At 36.6% G+C, this 20,558-nt stretch overlaps 1 protein-coding gene across 1 annotated transcript in view; it reads right to left on the bottom strand.

Moving 5' to 3' along the window:
- The window catches only part of CHN1 (chimerin 1), a 113,138-nt gene that overhangs the window by 62,301 nt on the left and 30,279 nt on the right, over window positions 1–20,558 (bottom strand). The window contains exons 3-6 of the mRNA XM_085321959.1: window positions 20,220–20,258; window positions 16,199–16,254; window positions 9,328–9,359; window positions 8,163–8,276 (exon numbers count right to left, since the gene is read on the bottom strand). Coding sequence (XP_085178085.1) covers window positions 8,163–8,276; window positions 9,328–9,359; window positions 16,199–16,254; window positions 20,220–20,258 — 241 coding nt within the window. The remainder of the gene's footprint in view (window positions 1–8,162; window positions 8,277–9,327; window positions 9,360–16,198; window positions 16,255–20,219; window positions 20,259–20,558) is intronic.

Raw genomic sequence — 20,558 nt, 5'->3', positions numbered from 1 at the left:
ATGATAAACACTCATTGTAAAGTAACATGTCTATTAGAATTACCTATCATACTAGAGATTTTTCATTTTAACGGGATTCAATGAAACAGAATAAATTTAAAAGATTCCATCCAGCTGGTACCCTAGCTTGTTGAAAACACAYGCATTACACACAAATACATACACACATCTAGCTTGGGTATTTAGGTGTGGCTTGCAAGAAGAGAATTCTTTTGGCTACCAACAGCTCAGCAATAAAGACTCACAGTTCTTCTATTATTATATTCTGTTCTTCTAGAATAAAATTTCTTCCTTGGTGCAAGTGCAGCAGTAGCTAGGGATGATCTCAATTTACTACTGAAATGGTTAAGAGTCCATTTACTCATCTCAAGTTATAAAAGAAAAAAAATTACCTTGATTCTCTTCCTAGCACCTGTCAAACCAGGAGTAGCTACACTGAGCTCAGCTGAGTTACATCTCCCTCACTGAGAGGGAGAAGRAAGAGAAAAACTGGGCCAAATAACATTTATTGTTGTCAGTTGTTTTGGTGTTTGAATAATTCATAAATGTTTTGATGAAAACTATTATGAGATTAAACAACAATATGAGGCTATTGGTGTTACTCTGAAAGCATATTTATACCATGCCCATAGTATTTACAGCTGAAGGACTTTTTGTACTTATTGGGGAACTGTAACTCTCCAAACACACAGATTTATATATTTCAAAAGCATAAAAGGCCAACTAAAGAACTAACTCAAAAATATGCTTCTAACTAGCACTTTCTAAAAGCAGTAAAGCAAAAAAGGCAATCCAGTAGAACCCACAAAAGGGAGAAAAGAGATCTCCTTTTTACAAGTGAGAGAATGGGGAGGAGGAGRAGACAGCAAGGCCAGGCACACCACGTACACGTAAAGATATGTATACTCATATTTCATTATCAACTTTTGTACTGTATTTTGACTTTTTACTACTTCAACTAYGGTAGTGCCTAGAATGGCATTACATACCATAAAAACAGTACAGTAAGGATTCTTCAAGAGCTGTGCCTGAGGGTCTCCTGAGAAATGTGGCACAACGTTCCAGCTCCTTGTCTAGACTCCTCCTTGGCTTCGTACTGAACAGACACATGAGACAACATGGGAAGCAAGTAATAGCCTCTCTGATGGAGAAATGAGGCACAGAGAAATTTAAAGTCTTGAGCTAAGTCATATAGGAAGCTGAGAAGTGAACCCAGACCTTCTCAGCTCCATCATGGTGCCTCATCACAAGCCTAAGCACCTTCAGCATGTAACAGGTTACGGCAGGAGCCACAGTGAAAGGTGAACAGTGTGCTCTGCAAGGACATGGCATAAAACACACATAAACTATGCGCATTAAATATAGCTGTTGGACAAGTTACCAAAAAGTTCAGAACACCACCAAAGCAGAAAAATCTTCTCTGAGAAGTGCTGAACTTACACTAGCAGGATAAAGCCTGCAGCAAACTGAATTGCCAAAGATAAATTAGACTTTCTAGCCAAAAGAAAACAGCTGACAACAACAACAGATGGGAAAAGGAGGGAAGGAGAACAGGAACACAGCAAGAAGACATGAACCATAAGGAAAAAAACATTCTCGTCTGTGGGAGGGCTTAAGTAGCCAGTTAATTACCCATTAAAGTTAGTATTTATTATTCTATATACTTAAGCAAAGCCATCTCAGTAGTACCCTAGTGCACTTACGTAAGACAGATCTTGATCAGGACAGCCATTCCGGTCGCTCTGGTCTGCACTGTCTACACCAATTATCCTCTATGTATCTCCACATTAACAAAAGGTGAGACTTGCACAGAGCACTCTAATTTCCAAAGGGAGTATATTCCAATGCTAATGACCCCACCTGACACTATTCTCTTTTCATCTTCTTCACTATCATCTTTTTAGCTGCTTTGACCTATCCCTCCTTGGGATCAATATCCAAAATACTCTAGCCAAACAATCAAACTATCATTAGAAATGTACCTATATGGCAGAAATAAGCACTTTCTGAGCAAACATGAACCCAGGAAGGATGACTCAAATCTAGTGCAATTTCTGTTTTCATCTGATAGCTTATTGGCAGTTCATGCACAGAGCAAAATGCTGATGGAAGCAGTTGCAGCAATCTGCCCTATATAAATGTCAGATAGCTTTAATTTGCATCTGCTGAGTTTCATCTATTTGTCCTCTTGAATAGTAAGCCATTTTAGACAAGGATTGGTCCTTCCTCTGCATATTTTGGACACTAAAAGAAAACAAAGTGAAGGACATCTCACTCAGACCTGACTCCTCAGACCAAGTATTTTACTAGTAGCTGTACATTCCACTTTATTGTTGAAGTAACAGCATACATATTATTTAATTTGAAATTTTATTTAGAAGAAGAAACTTTCTTTACATGGAAGCTTATTTAAATACAGGTCCTGTTTTATATTAGAGCATAAAAGTGTGCTCAAAAATTTATCAGCACACTCTACTCCCTGAGGCTAGCTCTAGCTCGTATGATGTATCCAGCCAACAGGATGACAGGTTTAGTTTCAGCAGAATTTAAGCTTTCATAAAAGAAGTATTTGGCTCTTCAAAAGGAAAAATAAGCCCAGCACATTAGCTGGCATACCTGTTGGCTCAGCCTGTTAAAATAGCTTTAAGGAGGAACTGTTCCGTTCACAAAAACGAAGCCCCAGATACTGAGAGCCACCAACCTCTGAAATGCTCCCGCGAGCTCTGGAGCATTTCAAAGCCTGGAGGGGAAGGACAAGCCCTTCCCCACGATCCACAGCCGTCCCCAGAGGAAGAAGCACCTTTGGCACTAGATGCCAAATACAGGAAACTGAGCAAAACTAGTCATGCTGAAACACATTTACCCCACCAATACCTTTTGTCACGTTTTTGAGCAATTCTCTTCAAGCCAGCTGATACATGCATGTATATGTATATGTATGTATACATACATAYGCAGGTATGTAGAGTTTCCCAGGTTTCTCCGCTGGGGAGCAAAATATGTACACAAGTACATATTTTAGAAAGGTTTCTAGAAACCAAACTGAAATCAGCCCTTGCTACTGCCAATCAATGTCTGGCATAGGCTTCAATTAAGGTAGAAAATACACAGATAGAAATACAGGCAAAATTTATTCCTTAAAATGGTCTTTTTTTTTTTTTTTTTCTTCTCCTCTATCAACTAATATGATGTCAGAACACTATTACTAAGACAAAGTGAAGGGAAGTAGTACTACTACTACTGTTATGCAGAGCTCCCTATCTCTGTCTACTCATAGATCAGCTGTGGATTCAGGATAAGGTGTGGCCAAATTTTGCTACATCCATAATTACAAAATGTAATTCTGCTTTTAGCACAAGGAAAGTTGCTTCAAACAATTGCCTGTCACTGATTCCTTTCCTATATCCTAATCCGTACAATGAGGCTTTCTAGCAGAATGCAGAGGCGCAGTTTTGATTTCTGAATTTGTAGCATTTTGCACACACTGAATTTTACACCTGTTAAGTAACTGCAGGGAAATCAGTGCATGTTCTGGAGGAGCACTACCTGGGGGTCCCAAAAGAACCTGCTGAAAGGGAACAGCACACAACTACCTAAGCAACTGTCCTCTGAAATTACAAAGGTTCATTTGCATCATTATACTCTTAACAGTCTGTCAGTCTCCTTTAAAACATTAGTGACCAGTTTGTTAATGTCATTTCATAATTTAGGGAGAGAGAGAATAGATACATCAAGCTTTTGGACAATACCTGAAACTGCTCATATAAACTAAGGATTAATAATTTTTTACATTAAGTTTGCCATAACAATTCTCTCCTGATGGCACATAATCTTGAATTTGTGCTCTAACCCCTTAACGTAAAGAAAGTGTGATTCATGATCACAGCTAACATTATTACCTTTTTTCTTTTAATCATCCTGCAGAACCTTATTTCAATTCATTCTCAATATCACAACAATAGAATTTGCAGGAAGGGAAACCATGGTAACCAACTAAACGTGCTACAGCAGATATCTGCTCAAAAGAACATGCAGTACCATCACACTTCAACGCCTACCACTAGTACAATCTCTACTGATTTCCTTTTTATCCTTATCCTAATTATTAAACAAGCTTTCAGCCACAAAAGGCTACCCTGCAAACCATGCCTTCTGGTTACTGTCATTTGCTATGGGTCATACTAAACCCTACTGTTTTGCCAAATTTAAAAGCAGGTCTAATACCTTCAGGAGTTAATTAGGAATTTTCAGTTCTTTTCATCTGTTTGGAACATCTAATTAACATTACAACATAATTTTGTATATTTTCATAGTCASAGAGACTCCTTGATATGCATGGACACACATATATACCTACAGTAATTTTTTTATGTTAGTATTTTTTTTAAACTTTGCCTCAGGGTTGCAAACACGTTTTCAGTGGCATTTTTTGATTTAAAATTAATTAATAAACACTGATGATTTCTGCTGTGTTCTTTTTTTAAAAATAAACTACAAGAAACCACACTGTTGATTAAGTACATGCATTTAAGTTAGCAGGGTTCTGGTTCTGATGCTCTCATTTGTGTTTATGCTTCATTCTCTTTCATCTAGTGTTTGAACTGATACAATTTCACAGGCCTTCTTAGCCTCTGAACATCAATTTTATCTGAAGGACAGCTCTGAATATTTAACCAAATTATACACTTAAACAACATCTAGATTATCATTTTCTTTTTCTCTTAGACTATATTTCTATCTTTGTTAGAAATCCTGAGAAGTTTGTTTTCTGGAAACAAAACCTCTATTGTTTCATATTTCAATTTAAAAGGGTGCTTCACGTGTTTTTTAAAAAAAGTGATGATGCAAATTAATTGAACAATAATGGATGAAAGTAGACAAAAATAGCTAATCGCAATATATTCAAATGCAGTTTCTTATGTAAGTGGAAAGCAGATTTTACAGCAATTCACAGACAACCTAGCTAACTGCAAAGTTTATTGGGTGAGAATCACTTGCTCCATCTTATTAAAAAAGAAACATTCAAAGTTTTAATTTTGAACTCAGTTAACTGTTCCACAGCATTGCACTAAGATTATTTGAYTGACTTGGTTAAGATCTTAGCCATTATTTGTCCTGTCCTCTATCTGTCATTTAATYTGTGTTAGGCTATGTCTGTAGCTGCAACTCTGGAACAAGATCTTTAGATTTACTAAAACTAGTTCTATAAAGGCATCAGCCTAATGGCATTAATAGGATTTTTTGACACAGGTCAAAAAATAATTTAGAAAGTCTAGAGAACAATGAGAAAAAAATTCATGCCCTGATCATCTTGAGTAAGTTGTGCAGTTCTGGTCACCTCATCTAAAGATCTTCCCAGAATAAGAACAAAGCTTGAAGAAAGATGACGAGGTGATGAGAGGTATGGAAGAGCTTTGCTGCAAAACCTGCCTGTATAGCCTAGGATTCATTCTTCTCTTTATAGATCAATAGCCAGCTCTTTTTGGCCTTTAATGTTCTTGTCCAATAACATGTGCAACTATGAAATTCAGCTTGGAACTGAAAATTAGGTAAAATAGACTACGAATTTAAAGCATAGTCAGCAAAGTCAGGATGCCCTGACTTAAGGCATCCCTTAGAATAACTTAAAAAGAAGTGAAATACAAAAGAACCATATTAGGAATAGTACGGTGCATAAAAAAAACCTTTGTGCAGCAATCGTATTTGCATTCTGTGCATTTTGGCTGCAGCTGAAGGCTTAGTGTTATTGTCCAGTCTGTTCCAGATTTCACAAAAATATATTTTTATATCTGTAAATTCTGTCTCTCTACAGAGGAGTTTGATTTATGATGTCTACATTTAATCTGTATCTTCTAGTAAGATTAAGTTGTTCAAGAAGTAGGAATCTTCAAAAGACAGCAATGACAATCTGAGTATCTCTGGAAGATGCCCACTGTTAAGTACAGCCTAGTACTGAAYAAGCAAAAAGGATAGAGATAGAACAGAGAGAATGTAGGTGCTTTTATTCTCTATATAGTTAAGGTATAAAACATACCTCAACCATCTAACAGATTACTTTTCATGTTTTACTCAGTTTTTTCCATGTCTTTTTCAAAGTATGTGTGAAAAATAAATAGAAAACATTTTATCTTTTTTCAATTTTTGTTTTGTCATTATGTTAATTACTGCAGGATCAGAATGCTTTTCCGCATTGTTCGATTCAGTTCTTAAAATCTGAAGTCTGTTCTATGTTTCTTTATCTAAAGATAATAGCTGATCAAGTTTCTTCTCCTCTCACATCTTCTAAAAGGTAAAACAAAGGTAAAGAAAGCAAAAATAATAAATAGAAGTGATCTTGAAATGAACATGACTACTTGAATGACAGAGTAACATTTCAGACTAATATGAAAAGATTGAATGACGTCCCACAGCTAGACAGAAAGCATGCAGGATCAAAGAMCCTAAATTCAACAGAAGTCTTCTATTAAACTTGGAAAGGACTGAAGTTGCCTACACATACCACCTTCCTGTCTAACTTAATTTCTGGCCTTGAAAATGACATTCAGAACTTCTTACTGGGGTTGTCTACGTTGCAGATAAAGGTACTTCTCCTWCCTGGCACTGTAGCAATACACATCCAAACAATGGTCTCAAAATTGTGATAAACTACAGGTGAATTTATGTAAACTTATCACAGCACTCACAGAATGAATGGACAAAGGCTGCGGAAATTATTTAGTCTTCAAGACAGTGAGAGGATGATCATGCTAGATATAAGCGTATAGACATAGAGTTAGAATATTGCAACATATAGAGTTAGAATATTGGCTAATGAGTATACTCTGAGTATATAATCCCAGGGAGAGGAAAAACCGAAACTGAGCAAAATACTGCCTCCAGTCAATGGAAACGCAGATTCCTGCATGGGGGAAACAGCACTGCAGAAAGTTCTCAGCAGCTCAGCAAGGGAGCAAGAGCACACAAAGACTGCATTTGTATACTTTAAAAGCCAACAGCTACACAACATAGCATTACTTGCCGCAGGATGGAAAGTGGCATCCTAGACCACCACCCGTTCTAATACAAAAGTCATAAAACTAGAGTGTAAACATGGTGAAACTGCTGTTACAGGCTGCAGTCTCAGATTCTGAGTTGTTTTGCCAAATGCTGAATTTCTTCAAAATAAATCAATGGTAACAGCTTGGCTACCATTTGAAACTGTTTCCCAAATGATCATCAACAGCTATCCATTCTCTTTTCTGTTGAGCATAAAAATACATTTTATTGCTTTCAAAARGCTTTTCCAGTTTAAAGAGATACCATGAAACCTAGAAGAGACTTATGATTTGCTGGACTGGAAGAGCATTTGCAAAAACAGCTATACCAAAACATCCTGCAAGATGCTCAGCAGCTTCATCATTCACAGTCTGAAGACCCTATGCTTTCTGCAACACCAGGAGTGAAAGGTAGGAATTCTTTGCCTTTGAGACAGATGTTTAAACAACAGTTTTCTTTTTAGTTTTGAATGAACATTGTAAGAGTAGAAGTAGACAAAATTAGTATTGCTTATTAGACCTCGCTTATTACTTCATCACTATGTATTATTTCAGGATAGTCTTATTTTAGTCATAAGATTATTTTTCCCATATATTATTTTGGGTAATGATTTCTTTCAATGTTTTTCTGCCCTCTTCAGATTTCAAACCTTGCTAACAATCAGTGCCTCCAATCTGAGCTCTTCCAAATTGACATATGGTACTCTAAAAGTAATGTTATTCTTTTTTTCAATGGGGATATCATCTGATCCACTAGATAGAATTTTGTGGAGTGAGTGTGAACATTGTTAGCCAGCTGGCTTCCTTACACTGTAAGTACAGTAACTTACACTGTTACTGGCTTATTGGCCGGTAACAATGATCTGAGAAGAGCAAAGGAAGGAGAACTACACAACAACACAATTACAATTACCTTGATGGTGCAAACAATAACAAAAGTTAGAATTTCAAAAATAGTTAAGAAAGGACAAAGATACCAACCCTGTCACGAGGCCACAAAGATAAAAGTTCATTAGATGTTGACTATGGTTAAATAAAAACAAAAGGAACTTTAAGAATTAAGATCAACACCACAGTGCAATCTTCTAAATATTTTATAAATTCAAAAATGAAATATTAATTACCAACCTTAATGCCAAAGTGTAGGTTCCAGGTTGCCGTTGGCTTTCACGAATGAGATAGCTTCCCTCTGCAACACTTAATAATTGGTCAGCTTCCTCCCTTGAGATCATACCATGGAATCTAAGGAATGGAGACATTTTGAAACACACTCCTTTTCAGTTTTAAACCACCTTTTCCCCTTCCTTTAGAAAGAAATGACTATAAAAATGACTACTTTGCAGGAACATACGCCTTTAATCTCTCTTTCTGCTTGCATTTGACTGGTTTTAGCCATCAAAGTCACTTCAAATGGTTTAGGAAGGCTTCTCTTATCTATGAAACAAGTATATTGATTTTAAAATATGCACCCACCAATTTGATATGTAGAAATAAGTTCATTTTCTACTGTGGGCTTAATGGTTTGTGCCAATGGTATTCAATGCAATATTTTGCACCACTCAGAGACATTATACAATTTGCTAAAATCTCAGGGATTACACATGATCTCAACAGTTAATGGTGCTACAGTCTAGCTATACTACATATTTTATACCAAAACAAACACAAATAAAATCTGCTTTGTTTCTCTACACTAAATCTATCATTGCCATAACAGTCTGAAACAGGACAAATACATATGTGTATGCGTGTACACACACACACAGAGTACGTATTACATTTGTGTTCCGCATCTTTTTTTTTTCCTCTACACAAAACATTTGTTGCAAAAGCCAGCCTCTTGAGTTAGAATAAGCAACCCTTTAAAAGTGCAGCAACATGCATTTTTCTCAAGGTAGCATTCAATACTATTCATATCCATCAGAAAATGCAGCTGTAATTTTAGACAGACAAATGGCACTACTATAATAAGAATCTGATATTGCAAGGACACGGAGCTGCAGCAGCCTGGCAGAAACAACCGAGCTGAGGCGAAAATGCAGTGACTGCTTGTGGTACAGCCATCAAAATGGAAGATCTGACCTTGCCAGGATCATGCATACAGAAAGCTGAGCAACTCATGGAGTGAGCTGCTGCAAAGGAAAACAGCCTGGGAAACAGGGTCTTGGACATCCAGCCCCATGTCCGTCTACTGGGAAACTGGCAGAAGAAACAGAGTATCCACAAAAACACTTTCAGTATTTTCTTTAAGTATTATCATTGAACACGTCGCTTTCAGATCTGTGTTACTTACTCTCTTCCATAATATTTGGGTCTGTTCTCTACCTATTTAAAGAAACAAATGGAAATTGAGATGTTACATTTCAGTAAGTATATCAACATAGCAAGCATACTGTCTACGATACAGTAAAATAGAAAGGGATATAAATGCGCTTCTGAACATATAGATAAAAATCATTTACCATCCTAAGATTTTCCCTGGGGGAACTGTGGTCTGAAAATATACTGTGAAAATGAACACAGCACTTCGGGAAATGACTTCTGGAAGCCTCAGAACAGAGTGCGACGGAATGAACCGCCCCATCACGCATCATCCCTAGGGCTTTGCTCAAACAGAGAGCATCTAAATGTTGCTTGTACAAATTGCCAAAAAATGAAACATCATTTCACAGGTGTAAATGTATTATATTGTTAAGTGCAGTAGTACAGTGAAACATCTAAGAAATTCTTAGATTTACAAGATAACTCCTATCATAAAGTTATTGCTGTCACTGCTGGGAAAAAGTAAGTGGCTACCACACCCCACCAGAGTGGGGGCAAGTGGAAGGTTAAGTTAGGAAGTCACTAATTCTTTAAATACTTGACCTCACTGTGTGATCTGCAGTATCACCTAAAAGAGCTATGTGTGTATGCATACAAGACAGTCCAAGCTCTAAGAGTGCAGACCATGTAAATCGACACAGCAGGCAACAGGTGTCCGAAGAGGTCGATTTGCCTACGAATTTCAAACGAAGGATGCTAATAGCAGAGTAAGGAACAGCAAATCTCCCACAAGTCAGCTCAGTAATCCAAACCACCAGATTATCCTCCCTTGCTTAGTTTAATGCAAGGGAAATCCTTGGGGAATAAAATTCAACAGTTTGCAACCTGAACTGTAAGAGTTTAAAATGATTCAGCTATAAAAAATGCAAAACATTCACAGTAAATTATCACCTCAGTTTCATTTTCCTGTCTTTTCAGAAAAATGCCTTATAAATTAAAAGTAGCTCTTTTCTACAGTTGTCTCAATGGAATATAAATAAAGTTTTCAGCCATCCAAAATATTGAAAAATATATCCTGATGTACAGTCAAATAACAATTCTTCCATAATCCCAGAAATAAAAAGCTGTTGTGATGGTTCATCACTTTAGAAAATCATTCCATCACTAGAAAGACTAATAATGATCTAAAATACTTCTTTTTCTTACATAAGAACAAAGAAGGGCTGACCAGTATGGACCAGTACTGTTTTCAAAGATCCTGAAGAGACTGGATCATTTCAAAAAAAGGAAAAAGCTTTTGAGGTTACCAGAAAAATTTATCTATTCCCTATTTCTTGAAATGGCTCAACAAGCCTAAAGATAAGCGAAGGCACAAGTCGTTGAAAATCTTGTAATTTTCTTGATAAAAGTAAGCTATTTACTCCATAGAAAGAGAAAAATATGAACGTAGAAAGGTGAAAATATTTTATTATATATTTCTGTACTTTTTGTGTCCATTTGGACTTCACAAAATTCCTGCCACCCACTATTTCCATAAACTAACTCGAGGACACTGGTATCCTCCAGTTACACATGATCACTAAAAGCTGAAACAATTCCACTCAGAGACTTCTAATGGATTTTCTTTAGCCTAATACTCATACTGCTCAGCTATAAGGAAATAAAAATCCTTATACAATCCTTAAACATCAGCTGGATTGGACCTAAAATCCATCTAAGAAAAGAAAAGTATTTTTAGACAGAAACAGAAAAGTAACTAAGGTTGTTAGCTGAAAATACAATCCAATTGTTCTCTGCAGAGCTTCTTTCTCCTTTGACAGTATTTTTGGGTTGCAGTATTGTCCAGCATGAGTAAAGGTAGCCTTAGCTAGGTGTGAAGCCAGTGAAACCAAGTCTATGAATAGATAAATGATGTAGACTTGGCAAGTGTCTTACAATAACCAGTCCTTTGGAAAAGAGTTTGCTTGCTTTAAAACTTGGAAAGTTGTTCTAGGTGAGTATCATATATATAAAGCCATCTTTGAGAAGAGCTCTAACAGAGGTTTGCATCATATACTCCCAGCCTGTGCTACACTTGTTGAATATTCACAGAGGTCACTGTGACAAGACTACATAGGGACCCTGTTTAACAGGCTTRTTAACTATTAGCACTGGATTAGGATGAAGGAAAGAAAATGGCAGTGATCTTAATTATCTCCATCATTTGACAGGCTTGATATCTTTACATATACAATTATTTAGTATTTATCTGAAGTATCACATGACATTCAAGGAGTTTTTAAATATGCACACACTCACGTATCTGTATAAAAGATTATTCACACAAAACAAACAAGTTCCAGGAAGGTAATACAATATTAATTGGAAAAACTTGTGTGTGACCCTAATGCAGAAATTAAACATCCTTAAAATGTTATGGTATCATCAACTTTGAAATTTATAAATGAACTTCATGCAGTGTTAAAAGCCTCAGCTCTGCTGCACCTTCACATTAAAAAAAATCCCAGATGGATACAATGCTGTTTTTACCTGAATGTAACTCCACCGATCTGAGTGCTACTCCGATATGAAACTAGAGTACCAGAGTGGAAACTTGAGTTATCTGTGTTTGAGAAGCATTTTCATGTTAAGTAGGTCATTCTGTTAGCTGTATCTCTGAGAATTAGCAACGGTACGACATGTGTCTTTACACCTTAAATAAAACGTTGGGTTTTTATGGTGTAATTTCCAATTGTTCTTTAACAAGTGCTTTTCTCTCTAATCATCAGTCTTGCTTATTTCAASAAGTGGAATAATTTATGTGCTAATAGATTACCGAATTACATGTTATTCCCTMGCACTGACCTCTGATGTTCTCTGGACCAAAATTTTCTTCCTAATATTTACGAATTTGTTTATACAGTTGAACAATTCAACCACTTAGGAAAAGATTCTGCTCCCCACTGACTCATGGATGGCTGCTAATAGAAACCCAGCTGAGAAAGAGTAGATCATAAAGCTCAACACTAGCAGGAGAGGCTGAGACCACAGAGAAAGGTTAAACACGTTGCTACTCAATGTATTTTCACTCCAGATTTGGCTCAGCTGCACAAAATGTTCAGTACTTAAAATGAAAAACAGTTAGCTGCATTATAATAAAATTAACACAGAAGCAGGAAAAGGCACAATGATAACGTATTATTTCAATTTTACCTTTATTAGTTAAACATAAGCTTCAAAGAGCTGCATGTTTTGATAAATAGATTCTTTAAGAAAAAGTGCTTTCAGTATGTTCTGTTCTAAAGCTAAATATCTGCAACTAATTGATTCTTACGCAGCTCTGTTTTATTTCGCTCAATTCTTATTAACTTCTTTCTCAGTCTGTGCAATAGTGTTTGTGGTGCAGATGCAGGTTTACTCTGCAATTCAAAGGCTGGGATAAAACTATATTAAAATCAAAATGTACTTTTTCTTTCTTCAGTCCCCCTTGCATAGAGACAGTTTTACGCTTAGTTAAGAGTTTGTCATATGCTAGAATTTCATTTAGAATAAATTCACRGAAATTTTATATTACATTGCATTCCTGTCCTCAGTGATGACAGGACTCAGAGAAGCATTTTGACTGCTTGTGGCACTTTGTACAGTTCCTCCAGTCACCCACACTGATTCTAACAGACTTCATGATTATAGAATTAGGTCAAGAGGACCTCTCTAGGTACGAATGCAGTAACCTCAGATACCCTCTGAGGAGCTTAGATCATTAGTTCATGCAGGACACTCACTCAGCCATCAAACTTTCCACTTCAAAGCAGTCTAACATTTCAATTTGCCACCTACATAACAGCTAACAAAATTTTATCAATAATAGTATTAAAATTCAGTTAGAGTGGTCAGGATAAGCTGTATCTGAAGAACCTTCATATAGATGCTTTTATATTTTCTGGCATGAATAGGTATCTTGTTTGATTCTGAAAATAAAGCAAGCTGGGTCTGCTCTGAAGGATTTCCGTCACCCCAGAGACAGGAGATCTTTCTAATATTCAGATACTGCATATGTATTTATATGTCTGCTTATTCAACTTGATAGGCTAACATTATTCTGAGAAACATTATGAAGGAGAACTTGGTACAAATTCTGCTTCTGACTTCTCATCACTTAGGGTATAAAGACGCCAAAAAATCTCTCTGCAGTCAAACTAGTATGAGATATAATGTTGACATTTTATATACTGACATATATTGAATATTAAGGACTTTTTCAGTCATTATACAGTTTCACCCTGAACAGGTTGGACATATGCACTGTCATGTCTACATGCACAAGTCTTATAATCATTACTTTATCTGCTGCAAGACTTCCTTAACTGTACTTACAGTTCTTACACTTCTTTAGCTTTTTTCTTAAGAAAATGAACAGTGTGCAGAAAAAATGAAGCTTCTAATCCTGTTATAATTAAAACATTTAAACTTGAGACTACCAAAACTTCTAATTGAGGAAAGGCTCATCACCACCGCAGCCAGGCAACTTTATGAACATATATTATAAGAAGGTCTGCCATTGCACAAGTAAATAATAGCAGGGCTCTGTGAGACAAGACTCATCAAATAAAAAACTGCACTGATTACAACAACAAAGCATCAGGACCTCACAGTGAACATGTCAAAAGGTTACCAAAAATTCTTTAAGTGTCCTACAGTATGCATACAGATACACACCTACACGAACACCAGCACTTCTACTTGTAAAACATCTTTGGAGACGGAGAAAAAAAACCCATCTATTTAACAGCACTTACAGTAAACACAATACATTGGAGGAAGAGAGTAAAAACAAACAAACAAACCAACTCATCCTATCTAGGTAAGCATACGTGTAACTCTGAATGCGAAGGTAGGTTCCATGGAGCTACACAGGAGACTCTCAGTTCCTAATTGCTTTATGTGCCTGTTTTGTGTCTCACCCAAATTGCTCCAACGAGCTTGCAAACCGCAGCAGAGAGGTGTGTGTACGCGGACAGACAGAACACGAGGAACCAGTGAGAAAGCCAGTGGTCTCAGCRCTCTATTTTCTGTCAAGGTTTTTGTAATAATTTTCCTTTCAGAGATCCTTCTACTTCCTGAAGAAACAGTCCAAGAAGAAAAAGTGGGAGAGGAAGGACACTACAGTAGTATGATAAGTTAAAAAGAAGGAAAGAGAAATACCAAGAAAAAATGAGGTTCCAGATGGTACGGTGTCCACACCCATTCTGCAGGACTGTTAGATAAGGCGCGATCAGATCGACCAAAGCACTTCAACAGATTGTTTGTTAAGTAAATAATCACACTGAAGTCTATGAGAATAACTCTGCATGCCAGGAAGGCTGGGTTATTATTCTTGAACTGGAAATAATCTTACTGCTTGCAGTGGGCATTCATACTCTTTAGAGTTATGAACATGCATTAGAAAACCAACAGCCTACAAGACTTCAGGTATTTTGTATAATAAGGTAATGAAAAAACCTAGCACAGAGAACACACAAAATGGTAAAGAATTCTGCTAGTAACACGTTGCAATGTGTAACAAAACCGGAAAAGCTTGGGTTTTTTTCATAGTTCAGGTCTTATCTTCTATAAATCTCTTCAAATTTCTGTCCCACCTTACTGGATGCACATAAGGTCTCTGCACAACAACCTGCTAAAGAACCCTCTGCATGGGCGCTTAGTAGCAGTGGCAATGCTGTTAAAAGGAATCCTTTACCAAGCTGTTCTTGTATAACCAGTGTATTGTTCTTTCATACAGCTACATCCTGCTCAACTGCAAGGAACTATAGTTGTATCTTTTATAAAAATAAAAATCTATCAAATTAACAAAAGAAGACATGAGTGTTTCCACTAAATGAATATTTCACTTTCATTAAATCTCTACTTTTTATCTTAGAAGTTGACAGACTACTTGGTAGAATCACATTTGGGCATTAGAAAAGAAGACAGTAAAATGCCTGTTTAATTCTGTAATCTTCTTCATGATCTAAACTGTAAGCTATTAATGTTCCTGACAGTACTATGTCCCCCTGTACTAAGTACTATGTCAAAATGACTAACACGTTTCAAAGATTAATTTCCTTTCTGTTAGCACATGATAAAAATGCTTATGTTTTATTGCAACAATCCAGTAACTTGCAGTGGTTATTCAATATGAGCTGGGTTTTGTAATACTGTTTAACAGGTCAAACCTAACATTTCAGCAATTTTGAAACTGAAATTGATGCTTCCCAAGTTCCTGACTGAACCTGTAAGACAGACGCAGGTATGAGCACAAGCTTGTGGTGGCACGGAGCTGTGGTGTCAGTTATCAGCCACCCCAGTTCTGAAGAGGTGCTAGGCTTCTGCAATGCTGCCAAAGGCACACGAGCAATTCCGTGTGTGTCCCAACAACCGACCCCACGGGTAGATCTCAGCCTTCGTATCACTACCTATCAACAGGATGCCATTGCTATCGCTTATGATCCTAAAAGCTGTGGCTCTGCATAGTTTAGCTATGAGGATTAATAAACCCAACTACTCTGGCTCAAATAACAATGAGAAGAGGTTTCAGTCTTCTGTCTGCTGACTTACTGCATGCATTTAGCAGCAGTACATGCAAGAACAGATGCATACTTTCTCTGCATAGTTCTGCTCTAGCTTCTGTGAATTTCTAACCCCAAAAGAAGCAGAAAAATCTTGTTTCCATTTAATTAAGAATCAAAAACAGTAAATGTTTCTCAGATATACATATCATATTCAAAATGCTTTTTATTTCTGTTTTTAGACAAAATGGATTTCCAGGTACCAGTGCTCCTAAGGCTACTTATTCTAATCACAGTGCCAATCTCCTATGTAACATTTGTTTGGGTTGTACAACATTAAGTGGACTTCATAAAATGTTGAATCTTTATAATACCCACCTCACGAGTGCAGGTTATCCTTCTAGGATGAGGAGCTTCCTGTTGCAACTGATACACTGAGAGAAGACAGAAGTTAAATTCGGATTAATACAGAATCACTAGGCATTTTAACATTTACTTTTGCCCCTCCCCCCAAAAAAAAAAAAAAAAAAAAAAAGAAGAAGAAGATTTCTTGCAAGATTTTATGAAGGGTCATATATACTGATGTCTCCAACATTATTTACAACCAGTTTGAAGACTGAGTCGCTAGCCAAACCAATTGATAGAGTATCAGAGAGTCACTGGGTAAGATGAGGCAAGCTTCACTCATGCAGATCAGAAAAGAAACTGGATAAACAGAAAATTAAATTTTATCATTTGTCAAATCATGCATCTGTCACACTTTCTTCAGTAAGCAGCTGGTGTCCCATTCTACTAGGCTGGGCACACTTTCAGTCACTAAAGGTCTGCTGAAACTTTACAGGAATCACTCAGATTTGCAGAATCAAACCCTCTGCTTTTGCCATTACTCAATACTGATCTTTCTGCACAAAGTAAAGAACAGGATTTGCATTTGCAGATCTAAAGACATTAGGAGTTGAGTAGCAGAGTCAAACATATAAGGACTCAACTGTGGGGCCTTACCTTCCAAGCCTCMTCCCCTATTCATTTATTTATTTAGATAACCTCACCAAACAGAAATGAATCTCAAAAGCCAGTTGTAAATATAATGGCACTAATGTGCTGACATAATAATGCACCACCAAAGGACTGACTCAACTTCTTTCTCAAAAGGAGTTTGGTTTGGTAATTCACCTTCAAAACGAGGCTGTCAACATTAATTTAATATTTGAATAGTATTCTGGAAGTCATCTTTCAGTCATTAGCACTAACATCAAGGTCTGTTAACAAATGATGTCATCTTCTTCATAAGAAGAAAATACGTTAATTTACTCAGTAAGATCTGATTTTATTATGCTTGTCATTTGATCACAAGTCTTTTTCACAGACAAATACTGTATTAACATTCTAAGTTTACATGAAAATGGAAAAAGTTGCAAGATGCCTGATGATATGGCAAAAATAAGATTGGTTGGAAAAATTCACTCCCTTTTGCTCCAGACAAAAACATCAACATTTTATGTTGATGCTACTAAAAACCAATTGGTATCATGGGGTGTTGATATTACAAGAATGTTTTTTGTAAGTGACGAAAACCAGCACATTACTATATTATCCAGCAAGCTTCATTTCAAACATAGCAAGACCATTTATTTGCCAAGCACACAGATTCTCCAGCTTCCCTTAAAGTTGTATTTGATGGCACTAGCCCTTGTCCATATCCAATTCTGAGAGCTGCAGCTCAAAGTTTTTTTTTAAAAAAAATCACAAAGTGAATATGGATGTCTCTGAATGTCACAGTCACAATCAGCATGCTCTGCAGAGACTGGGCTAAAGATCGGGAATCATTTCTCACCTTATTTTAAGCAAGGCTGAAAMGATTTTATGGAAGAAACTCTTCGAAAGACAGTACCTTTTCTCTTCTTCCACTCAGAAGCACACCAGGTTGACTAGTTAAATTACAAAACGGGCTCCCTATCCTCCTCCCATAATTGATGTATGCAGCTCAAACTGTTCAGCAGCAGCTTACTTGCAGTTACTGTTGCCAGGGCAGTCAAATAAGACATTCCTCTTCATCCATCATGAGACAGAAACATAATCAAACTCCATGATTGTGCACTTAATTCTAAATTATGAAAAAGGCTCACTATGGTGAACCATGATGCTGTAGGAGACTGGGTGCACAACACATTTCCACATACCCATGCTTTCAGCTCCTGATAAGCTGCCAATGGGGCATAAAGAGCATATAAAGATTATATATTATGGCATAGAATAAACTGAACAAAGAGGCAGTGCTCCCTGAGTTCACAAAGCACTATGGTTCATTATTAATGCTTACAGCTGAAAGTAAAATATACAGAAGTCAGCAACAAGTACACAAACGTGCTGCAGTCATGATTAATGATTTTTAATACCAAGGAGTTAAAGTATATCAGTTTTATCTTATACTTATCCTCTGTAAGACAAAAGCTTATTTGAATCATTTTGTGTGCAACTGCTTTAATATTAAGCGACTGAGACGGCATATGACAAGCTACTGAAAAAATAAGTTATGATTCAAAAGGCACAGGTAGACTTCACCACTAAATTTACAGATTAAGGTCCCAATCAACTCAACAATTGTATATATTGGCAATTGTTAAAAGTCGTTCACAGTCTAAACAAAATACTGAAGATGGATAAATTAAGCCTTTGTTTTGAATTTACTATCTTTATTTTTTTCAGTTAATGTAAAACAGAGGAATTTAAGATATTCCTCTGCTACTCCTAGACTTTTGAGATCCATGAAGTTTTGTCAACTCCTACAATCTTTATTATAAACGTCACCGTACTTGGCTATTTACTTACAGCATCATCTCCATGAAATTTCCCATGAGACACACACTCATTTATGAAAGTATTCTAGTCTTCAAAGATGCATAGAAGATTGTGAAACACTTAATTCTTTGCTTTAACAAATCAAAAATCAGAAACCAAAATTAAAAACCAAAATCAAGGCCTCTTCATGCTTGTTAAGGCCTAACTGTGAGTGATGAACATGTGAGCCATTAACAGAAGGGTGATATAGGTGGTGAAAAAGCTCTTTAGCTTTTAGCTCTTTAGCTCTTTTTAATTCTACAATATATTTTTAGCTGGTTAAAAAAAAAAAAAATCTCATCTGCTCTCTTACACTTACTCTGCTTTTAACACTGGTTTTCACTAAGCTGTTAACACTAAACGAAAATCTCTGATTGGAAAGACCCTCCCATTCCAGGGTAAAATCCTTTCTGAAATAACTGAATGCTACTCTCAGAAGTTACCTCTACCCAGCCTTTAGTAAACAGTATTTTCACCACATAAAACGTTGCTTGAGCAAATATCTAGTCACCCTCAGGACACCAAGCCTCCAGAATATATACAAAAGAAAATGTAAGTGTAGGTTTGATATTCCTAAAGTGATGTGTGTTAAACAAATGAACATTCTGCTTGCAAAATCTGCTTTTAACAGAAGACTTCTTTCTTGCTTTTTTGAAACCCCAAGACATTTAGCACTTGCCCCTACCTTTTCTATTTACGGACAAAGAAAGAGAATTTATGGGGAAGACACTGTAGGAAACTACGATACTTTATTACGGTGCCTTTTTTTTTCCCCATGCATTTTCTTCAGTCTCCTCGAACGTCCACCAGCACTGTCAAAGAACAAGTTATCCCACTACGTGGGAAATGTTTGTACTTCAAATTTATTTATTTATTTTAATTAGGAATGAAAAGCAAAAAAATGTGAAATTCTCAATGGAAAGGAATTGAGCTCTGATCTCAGAGCAGCATGTCTGGGCTGCGGCCTCGTGTATGTGATAGAGGAAACCTGCAAGTCCAGCTCCCACAGAGCTAGGGCAGGCACCCAGGAGAGCTGCAAAGCCGAGGTAGGCAGGGTGGTAGGAAACCAAGCCCCTCTGCGGGGACTTCAGAAAAGCATCTTGTGATTTCACCGGCACTCCACATCAAAAAATGCTCTTATATCAGCAAATTCTGAGAAAAAAAATACTTATTTTGAATTTTCACAATCAACTCTAGTCTCAACTCTAGTGATACATATTACCAAATTGAATGAGCTGTTTCCAAGTGACAGTAACTTTAAGGTGAAAATGGAGTTTGTGCAAGCCCCAGTCTACACAGCCAAACTAACATAAGGCAGCCTCACACAAGGGGGACCACTCACACTAGCAAGGTGCATAGAGTCTAGCCCTCAGAAAAAATCTGTATCCGTTTGGCCTCAAGGATAAATGATTGCAACTGTCTCTAGATAATAATGAACCCTTCTACTTTCGATATTTCTTTAACTGATATTCAAATGAAAGAAAAATCATGATTACTTTGAAACACTGAAATGAAACATTTTCAACCCAGACTTGGAAAAAAAATCTGCTGAGATACTTACAGTAAGATTTCCAAACAGGTGGCCTGTATTCATCAGTATCTGAAAGAACAATGATAAATCTCAATGTTGTACTGAAACATTTTAAAACAGAAATAAGCCTGCAGAAGCACTTGCAGATTTATGAAGATAAATACTGCACCTACACTCTAAAGTTACCTTTACTAGTGGAGCAGAGAACAACTTGTTAAAAGTTTCCTCCTCTTTACTTAAAATGAAAACAAAAAAGGTATTTTTTTAAAGAATGATAGAATAAAAGCCATGTAAAACCATTTGCAAGATGACAAACACACAGATCAGAAGTCAAAATACTAAAGATATAGAAGGGAGGGAAGTGTATTT

Source organism: Rhea americana, unplaced genomic scaffold (assembly GCF_003343005.1).
Source record: "Rhea americana isolate MKP2758 unplaced genomic scaffold, rheAme1 scaffold_12, whole genome shotgun sequence".
Classification (NCBI taxonomy): Eukaryota; Metazoa; Chordata; class Aves; order Rheiformes; family Rheidae; genus Rhea; species Rhea americana.
This window is presented reverse-complemented; position numbering and strand designations above follow the sequence as displayed.